General features: G+C 41.7%; 2 protein-coding genes across 14 annotated transcripts in view; one reads left to right on the top strand and one right to left on the bottom strand.

Annotated features, from left to right (window-relative positions):
- The window catches only part of LOC308385627 (uncharacterized protein), a gene marked incomplete at its 3' end in the record, with an annotated part of 121,348 nt that extends 119,614 nt beyond the window's left edge, over positions 1-1,734 (top strand). Inside the window, exon 4 of the mRNA XM_080864684.1 lies at positions 17-1,734. Within this exon, the coding sequence (XP_080720810.1) occupies positions 17-81 (65 nt within the window). The remainder of the gene's footprint in view (positions 1-16) is intronic.
- Positions 1,733-19,937, bottom strand: LOC308385620 (uncharacterized protein). 13 transcript variants are annotated; one of them, XM_080864659.1, is made up of 6 exons: positions 19,559-19,843; positions 16,398-16,503; positions 9,072-9,158; positions 6,632-7,228; positions 4,414-5,007; positions 1,733-2,854 (listed from the first exon to the last, which is right to left on the bottom strand). In XM_080864659.1, exons 2-6 carry the CDS (start codon positions 16,413-16,415, stop codon positions 2,333-2,335), a joined length of 1,818 nt encoding a protein of 605 aa, XP_080720785.1. In that variant the 5' UTR covers positions 16,416-16,503; positions 19,559-19,843; the 3' UTR covers positions 1,733-2,332. The 13 variants fall into 13 exon arrangements, with proteins under 13 accessions (XP_080720785.1, XP_080720790.1, XP_080720789.1 ...); XM_080864664.1 differs by lacking the exon at positions 19,559-19,843 and adding an exon at positions 10,386-10,449 and having other exon boundaries at positions 9,044-9,174; positions 16,398-16,906; XM_080864663.1 differs by lacking the exon at positions 19,559-19,843 and adding an exon at positions 10,386-10,449 and having other exon boundaries at positions 9,044-9,158; positions 16,398-16,906.
- Positions 19,938-20,866: the final 929 nt, after the last annotated feature.

The raw sequence follows: 20,866 nt of genomic DNA, 5'->3' as shown, positions 1-20,866 counted from the left end.
CCTGGGTTTTTTGCAGAGTTTTCTCCCGACACTCCCCTAATGAGGAGTCGTGAGCAACTGATTGGACCATGGAGCGGTTGACCACCTTCAAAAAGCCGCTCTGACAGCTCTGAGGAAGAGAGAGAGAGAGAGAGTGGAACGAGCGAGTAGCCTGACAGTCGTCACGGTCCTGACCCTGGTTTTCCCAGCCTGTGCTTATATTGTGTATTTGTGTGAGTGTGAATTGTGAAAGCCGCTCCTAGTGCATTAGCTGAGAGCTTAGGCACTCGTGGGCTGAAGCGGAAGGGGTGAGCTGCCTTTTCTTTTGGAATCGTTTTCTCCTGTTTTCTGGGTCAGGGAGCGAGGGATAGCTCTGTCATTTGTTTGTTCTATTTCTTTCCTAGGGTTTAGTTAGTCTTTTCTGGTGGGACTTAGTTGGTTTTGTTTATTATTTTGGCCTGGGCTCACCCTGGAGCTATGCTTCTTGTCCTTAAATAAAATCACCTTTTTTTTACTCACAACTGGTTTGGATGTTTGGCTTGGGAACCAGGGCGGGGATTTGTCTCTCTCTCCTCCAACCTTATGTGCGTCCCTACACGCCTAGACTAGGGGCGTAACAATACAACATACCTCCTTTGGTTGGAACCGGTGCTACACTGGCAGGGCTAGAGGCCAGGACTCCACTCTTCGGGTTCTTGGGGGATATTGCTAACTCTGGGTCCGATAACAGGCACCACATCCGCAGTAGATGTGCTCAGTGTGAGGTCTTGCGGCAAGCTATCAATCACCAGGTGCTTCATCAGATGCTGTGAAGTACAGCCAGACTTTTGAGTGCTTCGCCTTGGGCATTTTTAATCTGTAGCTCTGTTGCAGGGTGTTTTGGTACCATTCTTTATTCATGGCTGTGTTTTGCGGCAAAATTGTGAGCAGACTCCCTTGGATGAGAAGCAACCCCAAAGTAAAGTAAAAGTAAAGTGTGCGTGTTAGTCCCCATAGGGAAATAGTTCCTATGCATTTAACCCATTCACCCAGTGAAGCAGTGGGCAGCCGCCAGTGCAGCGCCCGGGGAGCAGTGTGTAGGGACGGTACCTTGCTCAGGGGTACCTCAGGGTAGCCGTTCAGTGGAGTCGAACCCCCGACCTTCCGATCATGGGGCCACCACTCTACCTACTGAGCTATCCCTGCCCTAACATGAATGGTCTCAGGATGCTTTACTGTTGGCATGACACAGGACTGATGGTAGCGCTCACCTTTTCTTCTCCGCACAAGCCTCTTCCCCAGATGCTTCAAACAATCGGAAAGAGGCTTCATCTGAGAATATGACTGATAGGTTTGCAGCATAAACCTATTCGCTGGAACGTTAAGGACAACTTGCTACACAGCAAAAAGCAAGACACAAGGCACCAAAGTTCTTCGTGTTACTCATGCATGAGGGAGACCTGCCTGGAGCCAAGTGTCGTTCCACCACTTGATCTTCGTCAGACTCTCAGCCAGGTTCCCCATAGCACTCATTTTATTGTGGTCACATGAATATGCATAGGGTCATTAACATATAACATCTTACATAGGTATACATGTGAACAAAGAATACTGTGTGTGTGTGTGTGTGTGTGTGTGTGTGTGTGTGTGTGTGTGTGTGTGTCCATAAACGACTTCCCTTAACCTGCTGGTCTGGAAAATCCAACAGTTCATCTATATGTAAAAAAGCACTTAGACTAAAACAGACATAGCTATGTTAATCCTACCGTAAAACAAGGTACGACCTCTTCCCATGCTCCCTTTACAGCCTGCTAAAGATCACACATCCTATCACTACACAATTGATTATACACCTCTAAGCATATATGGTTAAATATTTCCTATATACAAATGACAATAATAAAATCTAAACCCAACAATGACTTTGCCCCAGTCCTCAGCAGTCAATTCACCATGTTTACATGATTTTTGTTAAATTAAATCATGTTAACATGAAATAAACAGAAAAGGAAAATTGTGTTCTGACTTGTTTAGAAATATATTTTTCTTTTTTTTTTTTTATTCTTAGATTTTTTCGAGCTCCAGTCTGTGTCTCCAACAAATAGGACAAAGGATCACCTGCAGCTCAGACGGGATCTACCCTCAACCTGAGCTCACCTGGTCCACCAGCCCTTCATCCAGCATCACTAACAACAACACAACAGCCCATCAGACTGAGCAGCAGCTTTACAGCATCAGCAGTTCTCTGATACTTCCAAACAGTGACATGGATCTATATTACATCTGTGCAGTCAGCACTGGCAGAAACAGGAAGAGAGCAACCTTCAGAAAAAGAGATTTTACATCAATCCATCCATCCAGTGGAACATTTTCATCAGATCTTTACAGGAGATTCGATCTGAACTCTGTGGAGCCTGATCTCAAGGGTTTTAAGTCTGACACTGAAACCAGAGGATCTTTCTGTCTCTTCAGATTCACTGTGATCCAGTGATGGGAGTGATTTCAGCCCTGAGTGATCACGCTGATGTTTGCACAGAGCAGATAATTTAGTGAATGTTTTGGCACATTGGTAACAGTGAAACAGTTTATTAGTAACGTGGGATCGTTTGTGTGATTTAAGCTGACTTGCAGTGGTGAAGGATGACCCACACTGATCACAGACGTGCTTTTTAACCCCACTGTGAATCAGTTCATGTTGTTTTAAGTAACTTGATGTGGTGAAGCTTCTCCCACATTCTTTGCAGTATTTCAGTTTGTCTCCAGTGTGTTTACATTGATGTACTTTTAGGGTGCGTTTTCGACTGAAAGTTTTTCCACAAAGGTCACAACGAAACTCTTTCCCACCACCACAGTGATGACAGGGTTGAGAACTGGATCCATCTGTGTCGCTCTGCTTCTAAACAAAGACACAAAGACAGTGTAAGTCAGTCCTTCAACATTTTTATCCTGAACGTCGCCTGAAATAAAGAGCATCTCTGCAGACGTCCAATTACATTTTACTGTTTCAGTTAACACGGATAAAAATATAAATACATACCTAGGGCTGGGCCATATTATACCGTTCACGGTAATACCGGTATAATGTTAGGCAACGATAGGAAAATGAAATATCGCGATAGAATGGGAGTAAAACGCGCATGCGCAGTGCCTTTGTTTTCATACGCACATGGCCGATTGTTGAGTGAAACAGATGAACCAGAATTGGTTTGTAAAAATGGTGCAACTTCAGTGATGTGGAACTGGTTTGGTGTTTGTCCGTCAGATACACGACAAAGCACATTTTTTTGCAGAACATGCAAGCGGCCGTCGGACTAAGATGCCCTTAAATCTGGGAGTAATCTGGGTCCTAAACTCCGTAAGCTTCAGGTCAAACGAACACTGCAGCATCACTAAGAGTTAAAAACTGTCTTAATTCTTTCATCTTTAATAAAACGATCAGCATTGCTGCTTTACCAGGTGTAACTATGAAGTTTAACTTCCAGGCATCCATGAAAACAAAATGTATTACATTTAACGGAGTTAGAAGCTAGCAGGAAGCTAGCGGAAGTTAGCTCGCTAGTTTCGCTAGTTACCCAAGCATGATATTGCATGTTCTGACAGAGATTTCGGAAAAAAATCAAACGTACAGCTCTGCTATCACTTCCAACATAAATGAAGACAGGAAACTAAACAGCAGTGACGTTTGTAGGGTTACTGAAGTTGGGCTAGCTGGTATATAATTATGTGCTACGTGATCGCTAGCGACACAGCTATGTTAGCATAACATAAACAGTGAAGCTGGAGGACAAACACTAACACTTTTCCACTTATAAAAGTTAACGTTAAGGTTCCTCATGGTTAGAGACAAATGCAATCGCATGGCAGGATGCTGTAAAAGGACCAAACTTCAGTCAGGAGAACAACTGAGATAATCCATCCACAATACGAGGTTAGTCATTAATATACTGCAACAACATGGGAATAGAGCAGCTGCCAGAGAATTCAACATTAATGAATCAATGGTACAGAAGTGGAGGAAGCAAGAAGAATGAGTTTAATAAAGTTTGATTTATCTGACTGCTTTGTTTCGCTTAATGTGCCTTATAATCCCGTGCACCTTATGGTCCGAAAAATACGTACTGCACACTGCAGTTTAATCTTTTTAACTTCAGTGGATATTATACATGGTTATGCTCAGGATATGTCAGCCCATTTCTACTGGAAATGCCTTTTGGTTAAACTTTCAGCAAGGAATTTGCATTTGCACTGTTACATTTTTATAAAGCTTTAATGTACATAAAAACCAGCTTCTTGTTTAAGTGAAAATAAATGATAGGTTGTCTTTTTGCGCTAGTAATGTTGTGGAGTTGTATTTTGTCTCGCATCAATTATATCGTCAGTTATATCGTTATCGCAAATTTTCAAATATATATCGTGATAAATATTTTTGGCCATATCGCCCTGCTCTATACATACCTCACAGTAACTGCACTTGTTGAGTCTCTTTCTGGTGTGGATCTGTTGGTGTCGTCTTAGGGAATGTGGAGCTTTAAAAGTCTTCTTACACAGGTCACATTTATAAGGTCTCTCCTCAGTGTGGGTCAACATGTGGCGTTGTAACTGTGCGTCTCCTGTAAACTGTTTGCCACACTGATCACAGCAGCACACATCATGTCTGGTGTGAATGCGTACGTGTGTATTTCGGCTGTCTATCCGACTGAAGGTTTTTCCGCAAATGTCACAGCTGTATGCCTTAATTCCAGAGTGGGTAACTAGATGACTGTGTAAGTGGCCACTTTGAGTAAAAGCTCTGCCACACTGATCACAGCTGTACGCTTTAACTCCACTGTGGATGAGTTGGTGTTTTTTTAGAGCATCCTTCCAGGAAAAAGACTTTCCACACAAGTCACAGCTGAACGGTCTCTCTCCAGTGTGGATGACCTGATGATGTTTTAGGTCATACAGAGTAAACTCCTTCCCACACTCGTCACAGGTGTGTTTTTTCTCTCCCTTTCTTCTGTGAGGTTTGTCGGCCTCCTGAGAGCGCTGACTTCTCGCTCCATGTTGGTCCTGCAGTGACAGAGATACAAACAGAGGCAGTGAGTGAAATGCAGTCGTGGAACAAACTGAACCTTCAAACTCCCTCCATTAACACTCGTTTTAAACCTGAGGGTGGAGTGTGGCACCAAACACCTTAAAGGTCTCTTATCCCCACCTGCTGGTAGTAGGAACACATTACATCCAACCCGGTGTTAAAAATAATTAATGACTGTTCAAACGTTTCACTGTAGAAAACATTGGATTAGTTTTTGATTAAAGGCAATTAAGTGCCATTCATTTTCAATCTATATTAATCACATTTTATTTGTATGAGCAAAAAAAAAAAAAAAAAAAGGAAAATATACACACTTAATGTGTTTACTGCCTGATATCGGGCTACCGTTGTGGTGCTTTGAACGGGTTTTTTTTGCAGTGATAAACCAATATTAAGTCTGTTCGAACAACAATAATACCAATAATAATAATATTATTATTAATAGTAATCAGAATAATAAAAACAACAACAACAACAACAACAATAATAATAATAATAATAATAATAAAAACAACAATAATAATAATAATAATAATAATAATGTACTTCCACAGCATGTCTTTTATCCAAACCGCTCTCTGCAGATGGCCCCGCCCCTCTGTGAGCCTTATTCTGCTGGAGGTTTCTTCCTGTTAAAAGGGAGTTTTTCCTTCCCACTGTTGCCAACATGCTTGCTGAAAGGGGGTCATATAATTGTTGGGTTTTTCTCTGTATGTATTATTGTAGGATCCACATTACAATAAAAAGCACCTTGAGGCGACTATTGTTGTGACTTGGTGCTGTATAAATAACACTGAATTGAACTGAAAATTTAATTAATATCTATGGGCTAAAAGTGTAGTCATTAATATTCTGTACTTGTAAATCAGTTTTGTATGTGTAAAAAGAATTTGTGTGTAGACTTAGCAAAAAACAAAACAACCAAAAAACGTTACAAGTACGAATTTTGACCCTATTTTTCTTCCTTTCGTCTGATTGGTCAATGTCATGTCAATCAGAAATGTAACAATCCAATCAGAGAACAGATGGGTTTGGCTGTCGGACGGGCGCTTTTTTTGAACAGGGCTGTAAAAACTACAATACCACCACCATAATACTACATTAATACTAAAATCATAACTGAATGCAGAGCGACTGAAAGCTCTGTTCCCCATAGTACTAAGGTGTGAGGACGGAACAGTAAGATGAATAGCAGATGATGATCTGAGAAGGCAGGAAACAGTGGTGATATGGAGCAGGTCACATAAATATGAAGGAGCAGATTTATGGATACACCTGTATGTAAGAAGTAACATTTTAAAATGTATCCTGGCTTCTATGGGCAACCAGTAAAGGTGCTGAAGAACTGGGGTAATATGAGCTCTTGACAGAGTGCAAGTTATGACCCGAGCTGCAGAATTTTGAAGAAGTTGGAGTTTATGAAGGGACCTTTTAGGGAGACCAAATAGGAGGGAATTACAGTAATTAATACGGGACGTAATAATCACTCAGAGCTGCTTTTCCATGCAGTAGAATTGCTAACATGCTAACACAGTTTAATGAGCAGAGTTGTTCCAAACAGTCAGGCTAAAATGACAAGATAACAATATAAATACATACCTCACAGTAACCGTGCTTGTGGAGTCTCTTTCTGGTGTGGATCTGTTGGTGTTGTCTCAGGTGATGTGGAGCTTTAAAAGTCTTCTCACACAGGTCACATTTATAAGGTCGTTCCTCAGTGTGGGTAAACATGTGGCGTTGTAAGTGTGTGTGTTTAGCAAACTCTTTGCCACACTGATCACAGCAGTACACATCATGTCCGGTGTGAATGCGTAGGTGTGTATTTCGGTTCCCTTTGTGGCTGAAAGTTTTTCCACAAATGTCACAGCTGTATGCCTTAATTCCAGAGTGGGTAACTAGATGGCTCTGTAAGCTGCTACTGTGAGTAAAAGCTCTGCCACACTGATCACAGCTGTGCGGTTTAACTCCACTGTGGGTGAGTTGGTGTGATTTTAGGCCACTCTTCCAGGAAAAAGTCTTTCCACACAAGTCACAGCTGAACGGTCTCTCTCCAGTGTGGATGAACTGATGATGTTTTAGTGAATCCCTCCTATTAAAACCCATCCCACACTCGTCACAGGTGTGTTTTTTCTCTCTCTTTCTTCTGTGAGGTTTGTCGGCCTCCTGAGAGCGCTGACTTCTCGCTCCATGTTGGTCCTGCAGTGACAGAGATACAAACAGAGGCAGTGAGTGAAATGCAGTCGTGGAACAAACTCAACCTTCAAACTCCCTCCATTAACACTAGTTTTAAACCTGAAGGTGGAGTGTGGCACCAAACACCTAAAAGGTCTCTTATCCCCACCTACTGGTAGTTCTGACACATTACATCCAACCTGGTCTTAAAAATAATTCATGACTTCCGGTCAGCATGCGACCCGAATAGACGCAGGAACGAGCTGCTCCGGTGAACCTAACTCCGCTTTGACCAGTTTCACCCCTTCAACTCGCTTTCACTCGTAACTACTTTTCTAGTGTTCTGAACACTTTTAACCCTTTCCAATGGCTTCTAAGAGTGCAAAAGCGAACAAAAAGGAGGACGCTAGCTTAACACTGGAGGCTATCACCACGCTGCTCCAGCAGCACCGAGATGAGTTGGCATCTGAATTTAAGACCTCATTTAACGCCCTCGATTCAAAACTGGACCAGGTACGACAATCCCAAGAGGAACAGGCCGAGAGGTTCATCCTTGGAGCTTGCAATTGAAGACCTGAGCCAACGTGTCGCTGACCTTGAAAACACGTGTGCCGCTCTTCGCGAAGACAACAACCAGCTAAAGAACAAAGTCACCGACCTGGAGAGCCGTAGCAGGCGTCAGAACATGTGGGCGCCCCACTCACTTCTTTTCCAACCTTCTCTATGAGTTGTTGGGCAAAGAAATACTTCAGTCTCCACCGGAGCTCGATAGAGCGCACCGCTCCCTCGCAGCGAAGCCGCCCGTGGGACGCCCACCTCGCCTGGTGATCATCCGCCTGCACCGATACCAGATCAAGGACCTCATCATCCGAGAAGCTAGGAGGAGAGGGAAATTCGACTACCGAGGCGTGCCTATCCGAATTGTGGAGGACTACAGCCCCGAGGTCCTCAATCAGCGGGCGCAGTACAAGGACATTATGTCGGAGCTCTACGGGCGAGGCCTGAGGCCGGCTCTCCTCTTCCCAGCACGGCTTCGCATAACGCAGGCCAGCGGCGCCAGAAAGTTTTTCAGCTCCGTGGACAAGGCTCAACAGTACATTGAGAGGCTCCCAAAGGCTCCGGAAGCCCCGTGAAGAATTATTACCAATAAAACAATGGCACTAAATGCAGGTACCAAACATTCCATATAGGTATGGAGGCGCAGTCGGGATCCACGTAAGACGTCGCTTTTCCCCTCCGAGTGTAGCGATATAGTCTGAATGCTATAGTACTGAAATGCTGATTATTACTTTCATTTAACTCGATAATCTTTTTCTTTTTTTTCTTTGAAAAATAAGGAGACAACCTCATTGACTTCTACCCGTTGGCTAATGACGTAATACCTGTTGCACGGAGACGGGGAGTTTTGTTATCTACTCGTAGCCTTCTGTCTGTTCTTATTCAATAATTCAGTTATACCAGTAGTACTTATTGAACTACTGTTACACACCGGCCCGAGGCCGGGGTGCAACACAACAAAAAGATAAACCCTACACATAGTAACGACAAAATAAATCACACCGCGGCAGATTGACGAGAATTAGTTAATTTATTTACTGAACAGGTAGCGAGCTTCAGGGTGGGCGATGCCAAAACAACAAACAAAACACACTAGAAAGAAAAACAAAGCTAACTTACCTCCCACGATTCCAAAACAAAATACAATTCTCTAACCTGTCTCCCTACCCGAAACAGGAGAAAAGAGGGGAATGAAAGAAAACGGCTTCCCACCCCTACAGCTACCAAGCTCAGGTACACCCTTTTTCAACATTTATATTGCAGCCCCGTGCAGTCACACACCACGACGGTCCCCAGACACACAGCTCACGGGAAACCAGGAAGTCTGCTCGCCGGCCCAGTCCAACCCCTTTTGTAGCTGGCCTCTTTCCTTCCTCCACCAATGGGCGGCCTCCACCTGGAAACAAGCGTCACTGAATACAAATACAAACAATAACAACACCATACCGCAAATAATGACCCTGGGTCATAACACTACATCATCTTTTTTGTGTTTGGTTGTTTGTTTACGTACTTGGACTCTGCTTTGAAACACTCCAGCAATTACATTTGGACTTGGTGGCTGATACAGTTTCAAAACTTAACAGTATTATAAGGGGTTTCAGCTTACTATGCTATGGCCACCGGAGCAGTGATTCGACTGCTTCAATGCCTAGGTTATTGGTATCATAGACAGGAGGAGTAACACTCTAAATATGCTAAGTTTGAAGAGCTCGCTGCTTGTTCTTGTTCTTTTTTTTTGGCAGCCATTTTCTGTTGTGGGGAGGGCTTGGGGAGGGTAAGGGTCACTGCTATGAACCTCATACACTGTTCTTTTTTTTTTTTTTTTTAACTTGTTCTGAACTAATTTCCACCCATTGTAAAGTTATTCTGTTCTTATCATCTAAGGCCACTGTGCATATTTTCTTTGCTCTACAAATCAGATGAGTCTGCAATTGAACTTTCTAAGCTGGAATGTTAAAGGTCTAAATCATCCAGTCAAGAGAAGGAGGGTTTTGTCACATGTTAAACACCATAACACTGACGTGGCTTTCCTGCAGGAGACCCACGTCAGGGCCTCTGATAATGTCCGTCTCTTCTCCCGTTGGAGGGGCCAGTGTTTTCACTCACTTTTCCAAGCTAGGGCACGTGGGGTCTCTATATTAGTCAGGCAGAACATTCCCTTTGAGGCCCACAATGTCATAGCAGACAAATATGGTAGATATGTCATAGTCAGTGGGAAACTGTATAACAGTCTTGTTGCTCTAGTAAATGTGTATGCTCCTAATACAGATGACGAAAATTTCTTTAAACAACTATTCTCCTCTTTACACGACTTAAATGTCTACTCTCTTTTTCTGGGGGGTGATTTTAACTGCTGGTTAGACCCAGCCCTGGATCGCTCATCCACTAAGAGTAATGTTTTAAGCAAATCTGCATCTGTCATTCATGCCTTTCTATCAGAATATGGAATGTGTGATGTTTGGCGTACTCTAAATCCTCATAAAAGAGATTACTCCTATTTTTCACATTTGCACCATACATATTCAAGAATTGATTACTTTATCATTGACACTAATTGTCTGCAGCAGGTCCATTCCTGTGCCTACCATAGCATAGTTATTTCAGATCACGCCCCTCTTACTTTGTCTCTGTCTCTTCCACATCCTCCTGTTAAAGCTGCACAATGGCGTTTCAACTCGACCCTCCTGTCGGATGAAAATTTTGTAAAGTTTATCCAGGATGAGATACGCTTTTACTTTGCCACCAACTCTTCCCCAGAGACTTCCAGCCTTGTCGTATGGGATGCCTTTAAGGCGTATATCAGAGGCCAGATTATTGCTTATTCGGCAAGAATTAAAAAACAGTCCACCCATGAAAGGAATAAGTTAATGCAACAAATTAAGGAGACTGATCAACAGTATGCTCTCAAACAGAGTCATGAAATATTTAAAAAGCATGTAGAACTTAAAACAATACTTGACCTACTCACAACGTACTCGACTGAACGTTTACTCTTACATGACAAATCCAAATTTTATATGCATGGTGACAAACCTGAAAAATTACTGGCGAGCCTTCTAAAAGGTTCTCGGGCAAGGCAAAGTATTCTTAAAATTCGACAACAAGATGGCGACATAGTCACAGATCACGAAAAAAAATCAATGAAGTGTTCAGGGATTTTTTCTCACAGCTTTACACCTCAGAGTCCCAAACTGACTGTAATGCAATTAATGAGTTCTTAGCTAAACTTGACATTCCTGAAATTCCACCAGAACTTAAAACAAGGCTGGATGAACCCATCTCCCAGTTAGAAGTTTCCTTGGCTATAGCTTCGATGCACTCTGGTAGGTGTCCGGGTCCGGATGGTTTTCCGTCAGAATTTTTCAAACACTTCTCTTCATTACTGTCCACGCAGCTTAGTGCAACCCTCACAGACTGCAAGGAACAAGGATCTCTTCCTCGATCATTCTATGAAGCCTGTATTACACTTATTAAAAAGAAAGGAAAAGATCCGTTGGAATGTGCCTCCTATAGACCCATTTCTCTACTGAACACAGATGCTAAAATATTAGCCAAGATACTTGCCTGTAGACTAGAAATAGTTCTTCCAAAAATTATTTCGAAAGACCAGACAGGCTTCAATAAAGGTCGTCATTCATATTTTAACATAAGGAGGCTATTTAACATAGTCTACTCCAGCTCTACAGACTCTGATGAATGTATGGTCTCGCTTGACGCTGAAAAGGCCTTTGATCGAGTTGAGTTCGATTATCTCTTTGCAGTCCTTGATAGATTTGGCTTTGGAGCGAAATTTACTTCATGGATTAAATTACTCTATTCTCAACCATCTGCTACAATACGAACTAACCTCCAATTGTCAAAACCTTTCAAACTTCACAGAGGCACACGCCAGGGATGTCCCCTCAGCCCCCTGCTTTTTGATCTGGCCATAGAACCCCTTGCCATTGCGTTCCGCAGTTGCAAAGAGGTACACGGCATTTGGAGAAACAATACAGAACATAAGGTCTCGCTCTATGCAGATGATCTCCTGCTCTTTATTTCTAAGCCCTTAGCCTCACTACCATCTGCATTGAATCTGCTTAGTCAATTTGGTCAGATTTCAGGGTATAAACTGAACTATGAACTGAATAAAAGTGAGCTCTTCCCGCTAAGTAGCAAAGCCAGTATGTTAGACTTCACCTGCTTGCCCTTCAGAGTTGAAAGGACAAAAATTACATATTTGGGAATCACAGTGACAAAAAAAACAAAACAAAACATAAAAACCTTTTCACAGAAAATGTGAGTGCATTGCTGAACCAAGTGAAGCGGTCCCTTACCCACTGGACACCACTCTCTATGTCTCTGGTAGGACGTATCACTTCGATTAAAATGACCAGTCTACCGAAATTTCTATACCTTTTCCAGGCTGTACCCATTTTCATTCCCAACACTTTTTTCAATAAGCTGGACTCTGTCATCTCATCTTATCTATGGCAGGGTAAACGCCCAAGGCTTAATAAGATGCATCTTCAAAAATCTAAAATTGAGGGTGGGTTTGCACTTCCCAACTTTCGTTTTTATTATTGGGCTGCTAACATACGATGTTTGGTGTTTTGGTATTTTTACCATAATCGGAGTGGTTGTCCTGACAGGGTCACTATGGCATTGCATAGTGACAACAGTATATCCTTAGCAGCTGCACTTTGTTCTCCACTCTCATCCTCTTCATTCAACTTCATTCCCAACCCTGTAGTGGTGCACTCATTAAAAATATGGGGCCAGTTTAGGAAATATTTTAAACTTTGTGACTTCTCCCTTCTCAGCCCCATTGCATCTAACCATTTCTTTAAACCTTCTACCCAGGATGGTGGGTTTGCGGAGTGGCACAGAAGTGGAATAACTTGCTTCAAGGACCTATTCATAGCCAACAAACTAGCATCATTTGAACAACTTGCTAATAAATATATTCTTCCACCATCACACTTTTTCAGATACTTGCAAGTCAGGCACTTTATTTGTTCCCAGATTTCAGGCTCAAGCCCTCCACCAGAGCCTACACTACTAGAAACTATCCTGCAACTCAATCCAACCAATAGAGGGCTGATTTCCTTGCTTCACAATAAAATGTTAAATTTGACACATACCTCTTCATCCAAGCTCAAGACACTGTGGGAAGAAGACTTCAACATGACAATCTCTGACGAAACATGGGCCTCTATACTCAAACATGTCAACACTACATCACTATGTGCCCGCCATTGTTTAATCCAGTTCAAAGTGGTGCATAGAGCCCATTTCTCAAAATCCAGATTATCCCGTATCTACCCTGAAATCTCTCCATATTGTGACAGATGCAAAACTGCTGAAGCTTCACTGGTCCACATGTACTGGTCTTGTCCCAATCTCACTCAGTTCTGGTCAGAGGTTTTTCGTACCCTGTCCAGAATTCTCAGTGTGACGCTGGCCCCCGGCCACCTTCTTGCTCTGTTTGGCATCAGTGGGAATGAGGTGCTTCTACCGGCCTCTAAAAAACAGGCATTATCATTCTGTTCCCTGTTGGCCAGGAGGGCAATTCTACTGAGGTGGCGGGATGCTGCCCCTCCCACTCACAAACAGTGGTTATATGACCTCATGGCCTGTCTAAAACTGGAAAAGATAAGACACTCACTTCAGAACTCCACTGGGAAATTTCAAGACACGTGGGGACCCTTCCTTGATGCTTTTCAAAATCTATAAGAATTTTTCAGCAAACTCTCTTAAGTCAGGTGTGGAAATACAGTGTGCGGGTGCAGGCAGTGACCTGGGTGGGAATGAATGGGATTGTTTTGCAGGGATTTTGTTACTTTGGGATATATTATACATTTGTTTATATTCTCTTTTTTCCCCCTCTTTCTTTCCCTTTTTTCTTTTTCTTTTATTTCACAGCCGAAGATACATTTTTGAACTCATTTCACAGCTTAAATGTACTACTTAACCCTAATGTACAGATCATCTGTAATCCTTCTTTTTTCTTTCTGTTTATATGTATAATGTATACATTGATGTTTATGTGTATAAAAGGAAACCTCTTAATAAAAAAGACATTGTTTAAAAAAATAATTCATGACTGTTCAAACACTTATATCATGCCCATCCCTCCTGCTGTACACAAATATTAATACTAGCATGCTAACACACTCAGAAAAGTAATGAATGCTTATCAGCTCTATACTTATTTTTATATTTCCTGTTGTTGTTTCCTATTAGATATTTATATAATTTTCTCATTTTTAAAAAAATAATAAATCCAATGTAACAGTTACTAGCTTGGTTTAGTGAAGGAAAATGTCAGAGTCTGATTGCAACCCGAGGGATTTTTTTTTATAAAACATACTGACGACATAGAAAAAAGAAAAAAACAAACAAACATCTGCTTAATTTACAAAACAGATGATTTATTTGTAAAAAAAAAAAAAAAAAAAAAGAAGTTTGGAATCATATATGATTGCGTTCCACTTCTAACATCTACACCACTTTGTATTGGTCTTTCACATGTGTCAACAGAAAATTGTACTTAGTAGTCAGTGTAATCTTTTAATGATATAAGTTTGCATATGGTAGAGTACTGCATGTTGACCTTTTGATGACTTGTTGTTCACTACAAGACTTGTTATAAATTTTCTTCCCACCAGGCAGAGGAGTCGTTCCTTCGACACACACACACGCACACGCACACACCAGGGCAGTCTCAGAGCCCTCACTCCCGTGCGAGTGCTCTGTGACTGCCCTTGCTGCAAGTAAAACTGTGTGTTTCTCCTCTCTGATTCTCAGCTGAAGAAATGTCTTCGAATACATGGAAAACGTGGTATTCCAATGAAATTGATTCATGTTTGTGGCTGTAATGTAACAAGATGTGAAAAAAAAGTCAAAGGGAGCCAAAAACTTTTGCAAGCCACTCTAAGTCCTCATGTGTTGAAATCAGACATTGGGTCTGTACTAGGGCTGCCAAACGATTATTTTGATAGTCGACTAGTCACCGATTATTTTTGCGATTAGTCGACTAATCAGATCATCATCCATTGGACATAAAACGTACAGCTTATTGCACCAGCAGCATCTGCTCTTATATAACTATCATTAGCTTACAGCTTTAAGCGTTTCAGGTATGTGCTAACTAAAAATAAAGACATGATAGTTTATTAAAGTTTAATGAAATCTGCAGCTGGCATCCTTTTACATGCAGTGCTGCCATATTCTGTTTCAGTCCGTTATTACACTCTTAAATCCTACTACTTATTCCTACGTCTTTTGTGATCTTACAAAGCTTCAAACGACACGTCGACTATTAAATTGGTCGTCAACGATTTTGATAGTTGACGTAATCGTGACTAGTCGACTAATCGTGGCAGCCCTAGTCTGTACATGGACATTATGTTTTTTCAGGTTGTGAAAGATGCTGCAAAATAATCTGAGGCAGATTAACTGTGTTATTTAAAGACTGCATGAAGATCCTCTGCAGGTTAGTGCAGGATAAACAGGTTCGTTTGCTGAACTGTGATGGATTTAAAGTAAAGAACAGTGTGTGACTGGTGCACAGTGACTGTGGTGCTCATGTCGGAGTTAGATTACATCAAGTGTAGCAGAGATTCATTTAAACTGAAGCTCATGATGCTGACATTCATTCACTGAGTTCCACCTTCATACCAACAGTATAGTGTCTAATATAAAGACAGTGTACTGTCAGTGTAGAGGATGGAAACCAGCCAGGACAGCTCATGAAACATCTGCTGACATCTGGTTGAATTCAGTTGTGTACATCCACAGAGAGCAGCAGGTCAGCTGATCACAGCCTGTACTTTAAGAAAATCTACTGGAGCTCTCAACAGAAATTATTGTGAGCTGTGATTCTTTTCCCCACGCTGAGCCACTACAGCTGATTTTAGGGTTCCCACCTGCTCAATCCCACTTTAACCTCTTCCCTGCTCATGTTCCTGTTTAGAGGCAAAGTCACCCTCTACAGTGTAGGCAACAGAAAATACACATATGTTTTATTTTCCTTCATTTTCTACTTAACTGATTCAAACAGAGAACCTTTATTAAAAATAAATAGTTTGTACTTCATTTACTAATCTTATTTTATTATTACATTAATAAAGCACAAGGTTCAGTTAACTTTGGATAAAAACATGTGGTTAAAAAGTTCTTCAAGGAGCTACTTTTACTTTCTTACTCTGATTACATTTACTAGCCTGTACTTTTTCCCTGTTACTTGAGAAAAGAAGGCTCTGTGAGCCTGGTTCTGCTGTTATAAGGTTCTTCCTGTTATAAGGGAGTTTTTCCTTCCCACTGTAACCAAAGTGCTTGCTCATAGGAGGTCATATGATTGTTGTATTCCCCCCCCCCCCCGTATGTATTATTGTAGGGTCTGCCTACAATATAAACCACGTTCAGGCACCTATTGTTGTGATTTGGCACTGTATAAATAACATTGTATTGAGAATTGAATTGATAATAATACTACTAATATTAACGAAGGATAATTGATTGTGATTTCTTTGTGTTTGTAAACATAATTTAAAAATACATAATATACAACACAGTCATATAACAGGTTGGGAGGATGAGAGTTTTAGACGTGACTGATTATTTGGTGAAACTGTGATATTTTCCTCACCTCCTGTGTTGAGCTCATTGTTTCCTCTGTAGTGACTCAGCTGAGTCCAGATGGCTGAAAATGTTCCTCTGCTGCTCCGTCAGACTCTTCTCCTCCTGCTGATCAGCTGGGACACAAAACAGATCTTTGTTAGGCTCCACACTGCACTGAAGAGTCAAAGTGTCTCATATGTTCATCTGACAACACAAAGTACAAATTTCACTCTGATTGCTTGTAGAAATCTTGTGAGACGTGTTGTGCTGCAAAGTGAGGAAACTCTCTCACTCACTTATACTTCAGGAGGAACTTTGTGACATTGGCTCTAATATTCTAAGCAGCCCTTTACTATGACAGGGCCAGAAAGTCCTATTTGAAGGTTTGGGAGAAGGACCATGTTAAAGGTGGATTGGGGTTTATACACTTTGTTATGATACAGGTAAGGCTGTAAGAGCCTGAGAAGGTGTCCTGAATGAACCTCTAAAACCAGTTTTCAGCTAACGACTCTGCTTCAGTCTGGAAAACAGCAACTACAAGTTTAAAGACTCCATCAACAATAGAGATTGACAGACCATGTGACTTTCGCGCATTGCATGCCGGTAACTCGTGGCAAAACAATCCAAGTACCTGCATCAAATGCAAGCATTTGCAGCACCGCAAAACGTTCATTCTTCGGTTCCAATAAATTCTTGCTTTTTCTTTGCCCCCCAAAAAGGTATGTACAAAACGAAGGAGAACAATGCCGGTCCGTACAAAGACAGACTTGATGAAAAGTCAAAGAAAAGATACGAGGAAAAAAATCAAACCAGTGAAAGGGTTAGACCCTTACGAGCACACAGAGGGACAAAATACGTTAGCGTGCTGCCCAACTTTCACCACGCTCATATTTATAATCATACGGTTCTTGGAGTGAGTGCATACACTCGTGAAGTTTAGTAACTTCAGGTCACTGCAACAAGCCCAGGTACAGTTTACCGACGGATGGGTACAGGACCTTGAAATGCACCGTGTAGAAAGTAAAGACCATCGTACATATTATAAGTTTACCAGTCTCACAAATCGTCGTCATAAATACACATTCGTTAACCGTTTTTAATAGGACCTTTGGGCTCAATGGTAATTAATTAGCAGTGGAAATAATTTCTGGTAGCATCACAGAAATGTAGCAGTGACAATAATATTGTATGTTGTAATCGTACTGGGCAATTAGTGATACAAAACAACTGTTTTATCCTGTGAATAAAAGTATATGTTTTTGTCAATGTACCATAATAACAGAAGCGAAACGCAATATTGTGTCAGGACAATTCACTATTTATGCACAATAAATAAAGGAGCAGAGTGCGACAATTTCTGTTCAGCGCCAGACTTGCTTGTAGCCTATATCACCAATTATGTTAAGAGAAATGACGCATTAACTACAACAGCAGACTGACCTTTGTGGGAATGCTTGGAGCAGACTAACCTGTGAGCTGGAGTGTTCTGGGACGTTATATTTGGTCTTTGAATGGCTGCAATCCAGTCGCCTCTTTGTTACTTCGGAAACATGGCTCGAACAATTTCTCTTCAACGACGTAATCCGATAACAACTGATCTCTTTACCCGTCGGCTTTCCGTGGCTGTCATGCGACCAGCTATTGCAGTTAATAATACAACAGCTTCTTGCCATTTTTTGTGTTTCTTTTTATCGCTGTATAACTGATTTCAATTGAAAGCCTGCGTGCGCTAGTACCGCTTGCCACGAGTTCCCAGAATTCTTTGCGGTTTTACCCCTGAGTGACGTCACATTTTCAATCTCTATTCACATCCAGCAACAGCCTGAACAGCTCCTCCTGTGGTTTCCACAAACAGGGACAGACCTGTTACTCCCCCACCCCACACTTTCCACACCTTCAGCCCCCCAGTCCCACCACCTCCACCATTCCCCAAACTTTGATTCTGTTCATCTTGACGTAGCTTTTGCAGTAGGAAAAACGTTTCGGCCCTCATCTACGTGACTTCTTCAGTCTCAGCTGACTGCAGCTCTCCTCAATTTTCAACAGTGCATTTGCATAATGACTGAAACGAGCACCACTGAAGGAACAATGGGCTGGGAGGTCAGTTATTGAGCATTAATATGCAAATTCTCATGATCATTGATCAACAACCTCTGATCAAAGCTCATTGATCAAATGCTGTGATTGCAGCGACTCCCCAACTCTCTGAATGGTACTCATGGCCATTGATCAGCGGTCTTTGATTAATGAGCTTTGATCAGTGGTTTCAGTGCTTTCCTTCCTGCTTTGACTGCAGCTGTGTTTGACACAGGAAGACATTATTACATTCTTCACACTCTCCTGCACATTAACCACCAAAATATATTTTATTCTCTGTGCTTTCAAATATGAACACTGTTTACTTTCATCTCTGTTTCATTAGTTTTTGTTAACATCTTCCTGTGCATCACTTTACAGCAGCCAGACTCATTAAAATGAGACTTTGTAGGAGTTCACTTCCTCTCATGTGTTCATCCACAGCAGCTGGACAATAAATGGTAAATGGCCTGTATTTGTATAGCGCTTTTCTAGTCCCTAAGGACCCCAAAGCGCTTTACACAACCTGTCATTCACCCATTCACACACACATTCACACACTGGTGATGGCAAGCTACAATGTAGCCACAGCCACCCTGGGGCGCACTGACAGAGGCGAGGCTGCCGGACACTGGCGCCACCGGGCCCTCTGACCACCACCAGTAGGCAACGGGTGAAGTGTCTTGCCCAAGGACACAACGACCGAGACTGTCCAAGCCGGGGCTCGAACCGGCAACCTTCCGATTACAAGGCGAACTCCCAACTCTTGAGCCACGATCGCCCCGGCACAATAAAGTTTATTGTGACCCTGATACTGCAGCAGATCGCTCTCATCCATTTCCTGTTATCACTTCAAATAGAAACGAGGCTGTAGAGGTTTGGTGCAGGCAGAAAAACAGCTGCAGGGACAATGAAAAGACTTTTCTGCTCCAACTTCTCCCAGCATGCTGAGCTAATGATTAGTTGGTGTTTTTCTCCAAACACTCTCTCACTCTTCTCTCAACGTGTTCACAATAAACTGTGAACAGACACCGAGGAGAGCAGCAGAAGACCTCATTCAGGAGCTAAACTCAACATGAACTGAACTCACAGTAAAGTTAGCTCGGTGCTTACCTTTAGATGAGCCCACAAACCGAGAGAAACTCCGCGATGAAGCTGCAACTCTTTCCAAACACAGGAAACAGATCAGGGAGCAGAGACCCACGTGGTTCACGCTGATCTCAGCTACGATCCAGGAGACAAGGGTGGGCAGATCGATGCAGATATCGATCCAAAAGTCGCTACTACTTTATTCTCTTTGAATGAAAATCCAGCTTTGTCTGCGCAAACCACAGGAGCACCTGGCTGCAACCACCGGGGAGCGCCATATTGCGACCTCCACACTAACTGGAAACACGTGACTTCCACAGTAACAGGAAACACGTAAATTCAGTTTAATCGATTTTTACAGCGAAAACTAAATTGTGTTTTTGTTACTAGTGATGCTGCTGATAAATAAATTTGGCTCTAAGTGTTTTTAATACTCTGAGTTTATTTAAAAAACATCACCATCCCTTCAGCTTGTTCATGGCCAAAAGTGTCCATGTGTTATTTTTTATCTTTTCGTTTTTTTGTTACTTTTTCTACATAAAGGCTTTTTCATAAATTTAAAATAGTCATTACTTTTTACATTTTTTATCCTTCAAAAGCCTCTTTCTAGTACAATGCACTTGTTTGAATACAAGTGCATACAATACAGGAGTACGCTGCTAATAAAGTTACACAATTACACAGTGAATGTGCGTTTATTATTATCTTTACAAAATACCACAGTTTTTTTCTTTGTCTGTATCATTTTATTTTGTTGTATTTATCCACGACATCTTAAATGCCGGTCCGTGAAAATTTTTTGTGACATTAAACTGGTCCGTGGTGCAAAAAAGGTTGGAGACCGCTGCTGTACAGTACAAAATGCGTTCAGGTTGTCGAATTCATATAAATCTTGGATCGCGAGCAGTGTAACCCTGAAGTGCTGTGGCCTACTGTGTGTTTGTAAGTTTTCTCCTCAACACAACAATGCCGATGAAACGTTTTGGTTTCATTTGGTAATACTGGACTTATGTTTCTGTGAAGGTTTGAACTTTAAGAGTGTTTAAACAAAAGAGAAATGTGGGAAAAGGTTCGTGCCTGTCTGAGAAAAGTGTATAAAGTGTGTAGTGAGAGGTTTTACAGTCTTAAAACATCTATAATAATAGTAAAAAAATACAGTGTGCTACTTCGCAGCTTTCACCTATCACGGGTTATTTTTAGAAAGTCACTCCCGCGATAAACGAGGGACTGCTGTATTATTAATAGTAGAGTCTGGCACATCTAATTGATTAACATCAACATTATCATGCACTATTATTTTTGTTCATGGAGAGGAAAAAAATATAAAACTCT

Source organism: Rhamphochromis sp. 'chilingali', assembly GCF_963969265.1.
Source record: "Rhamphochromis sp. 'chilingali' genome assembly, chromosome: 18".
NCBI classification, from domain to species: domain Eukaryota; kingdom Metazoa; phylum Chordata; class Actinopteri; order Cichliformes; family Cichlidae; genus Rhamphochromis; species Rhamphochromis sp. 'chilingali'.
This window is presented reverse-complemented; position numbering and strand designations above follow the sequence as displayed.

What these genes read in the sequence shown, in the direction of transcription:
- LOC308385620 (XM_080864657.1), bottom strand. Translation starts at nt 9,206, where the DNA reads ATGGTGTTGTTATTGTTTGTATTTGTATTCAGTGACGCTTGTTTCCAG. An exon ending in ACAAGCACGGTTACTGTGAG is followed by an intron (nt 5,008 to 6,631) that starts GTATGTATTTAT and finishes CTGTCACTGCAG; the next exon opens with GACCAACATGGAGCGAGAAG. An exon ending in ACAAGTGCAGTTACTGTGAG is followed by an intron (nt 2,855 to 4,413) that starts GTATGTATAGAG and finishes GTCTTTGTTTAG; the next exon opens with AAGCAGAGCGACACAGATGG.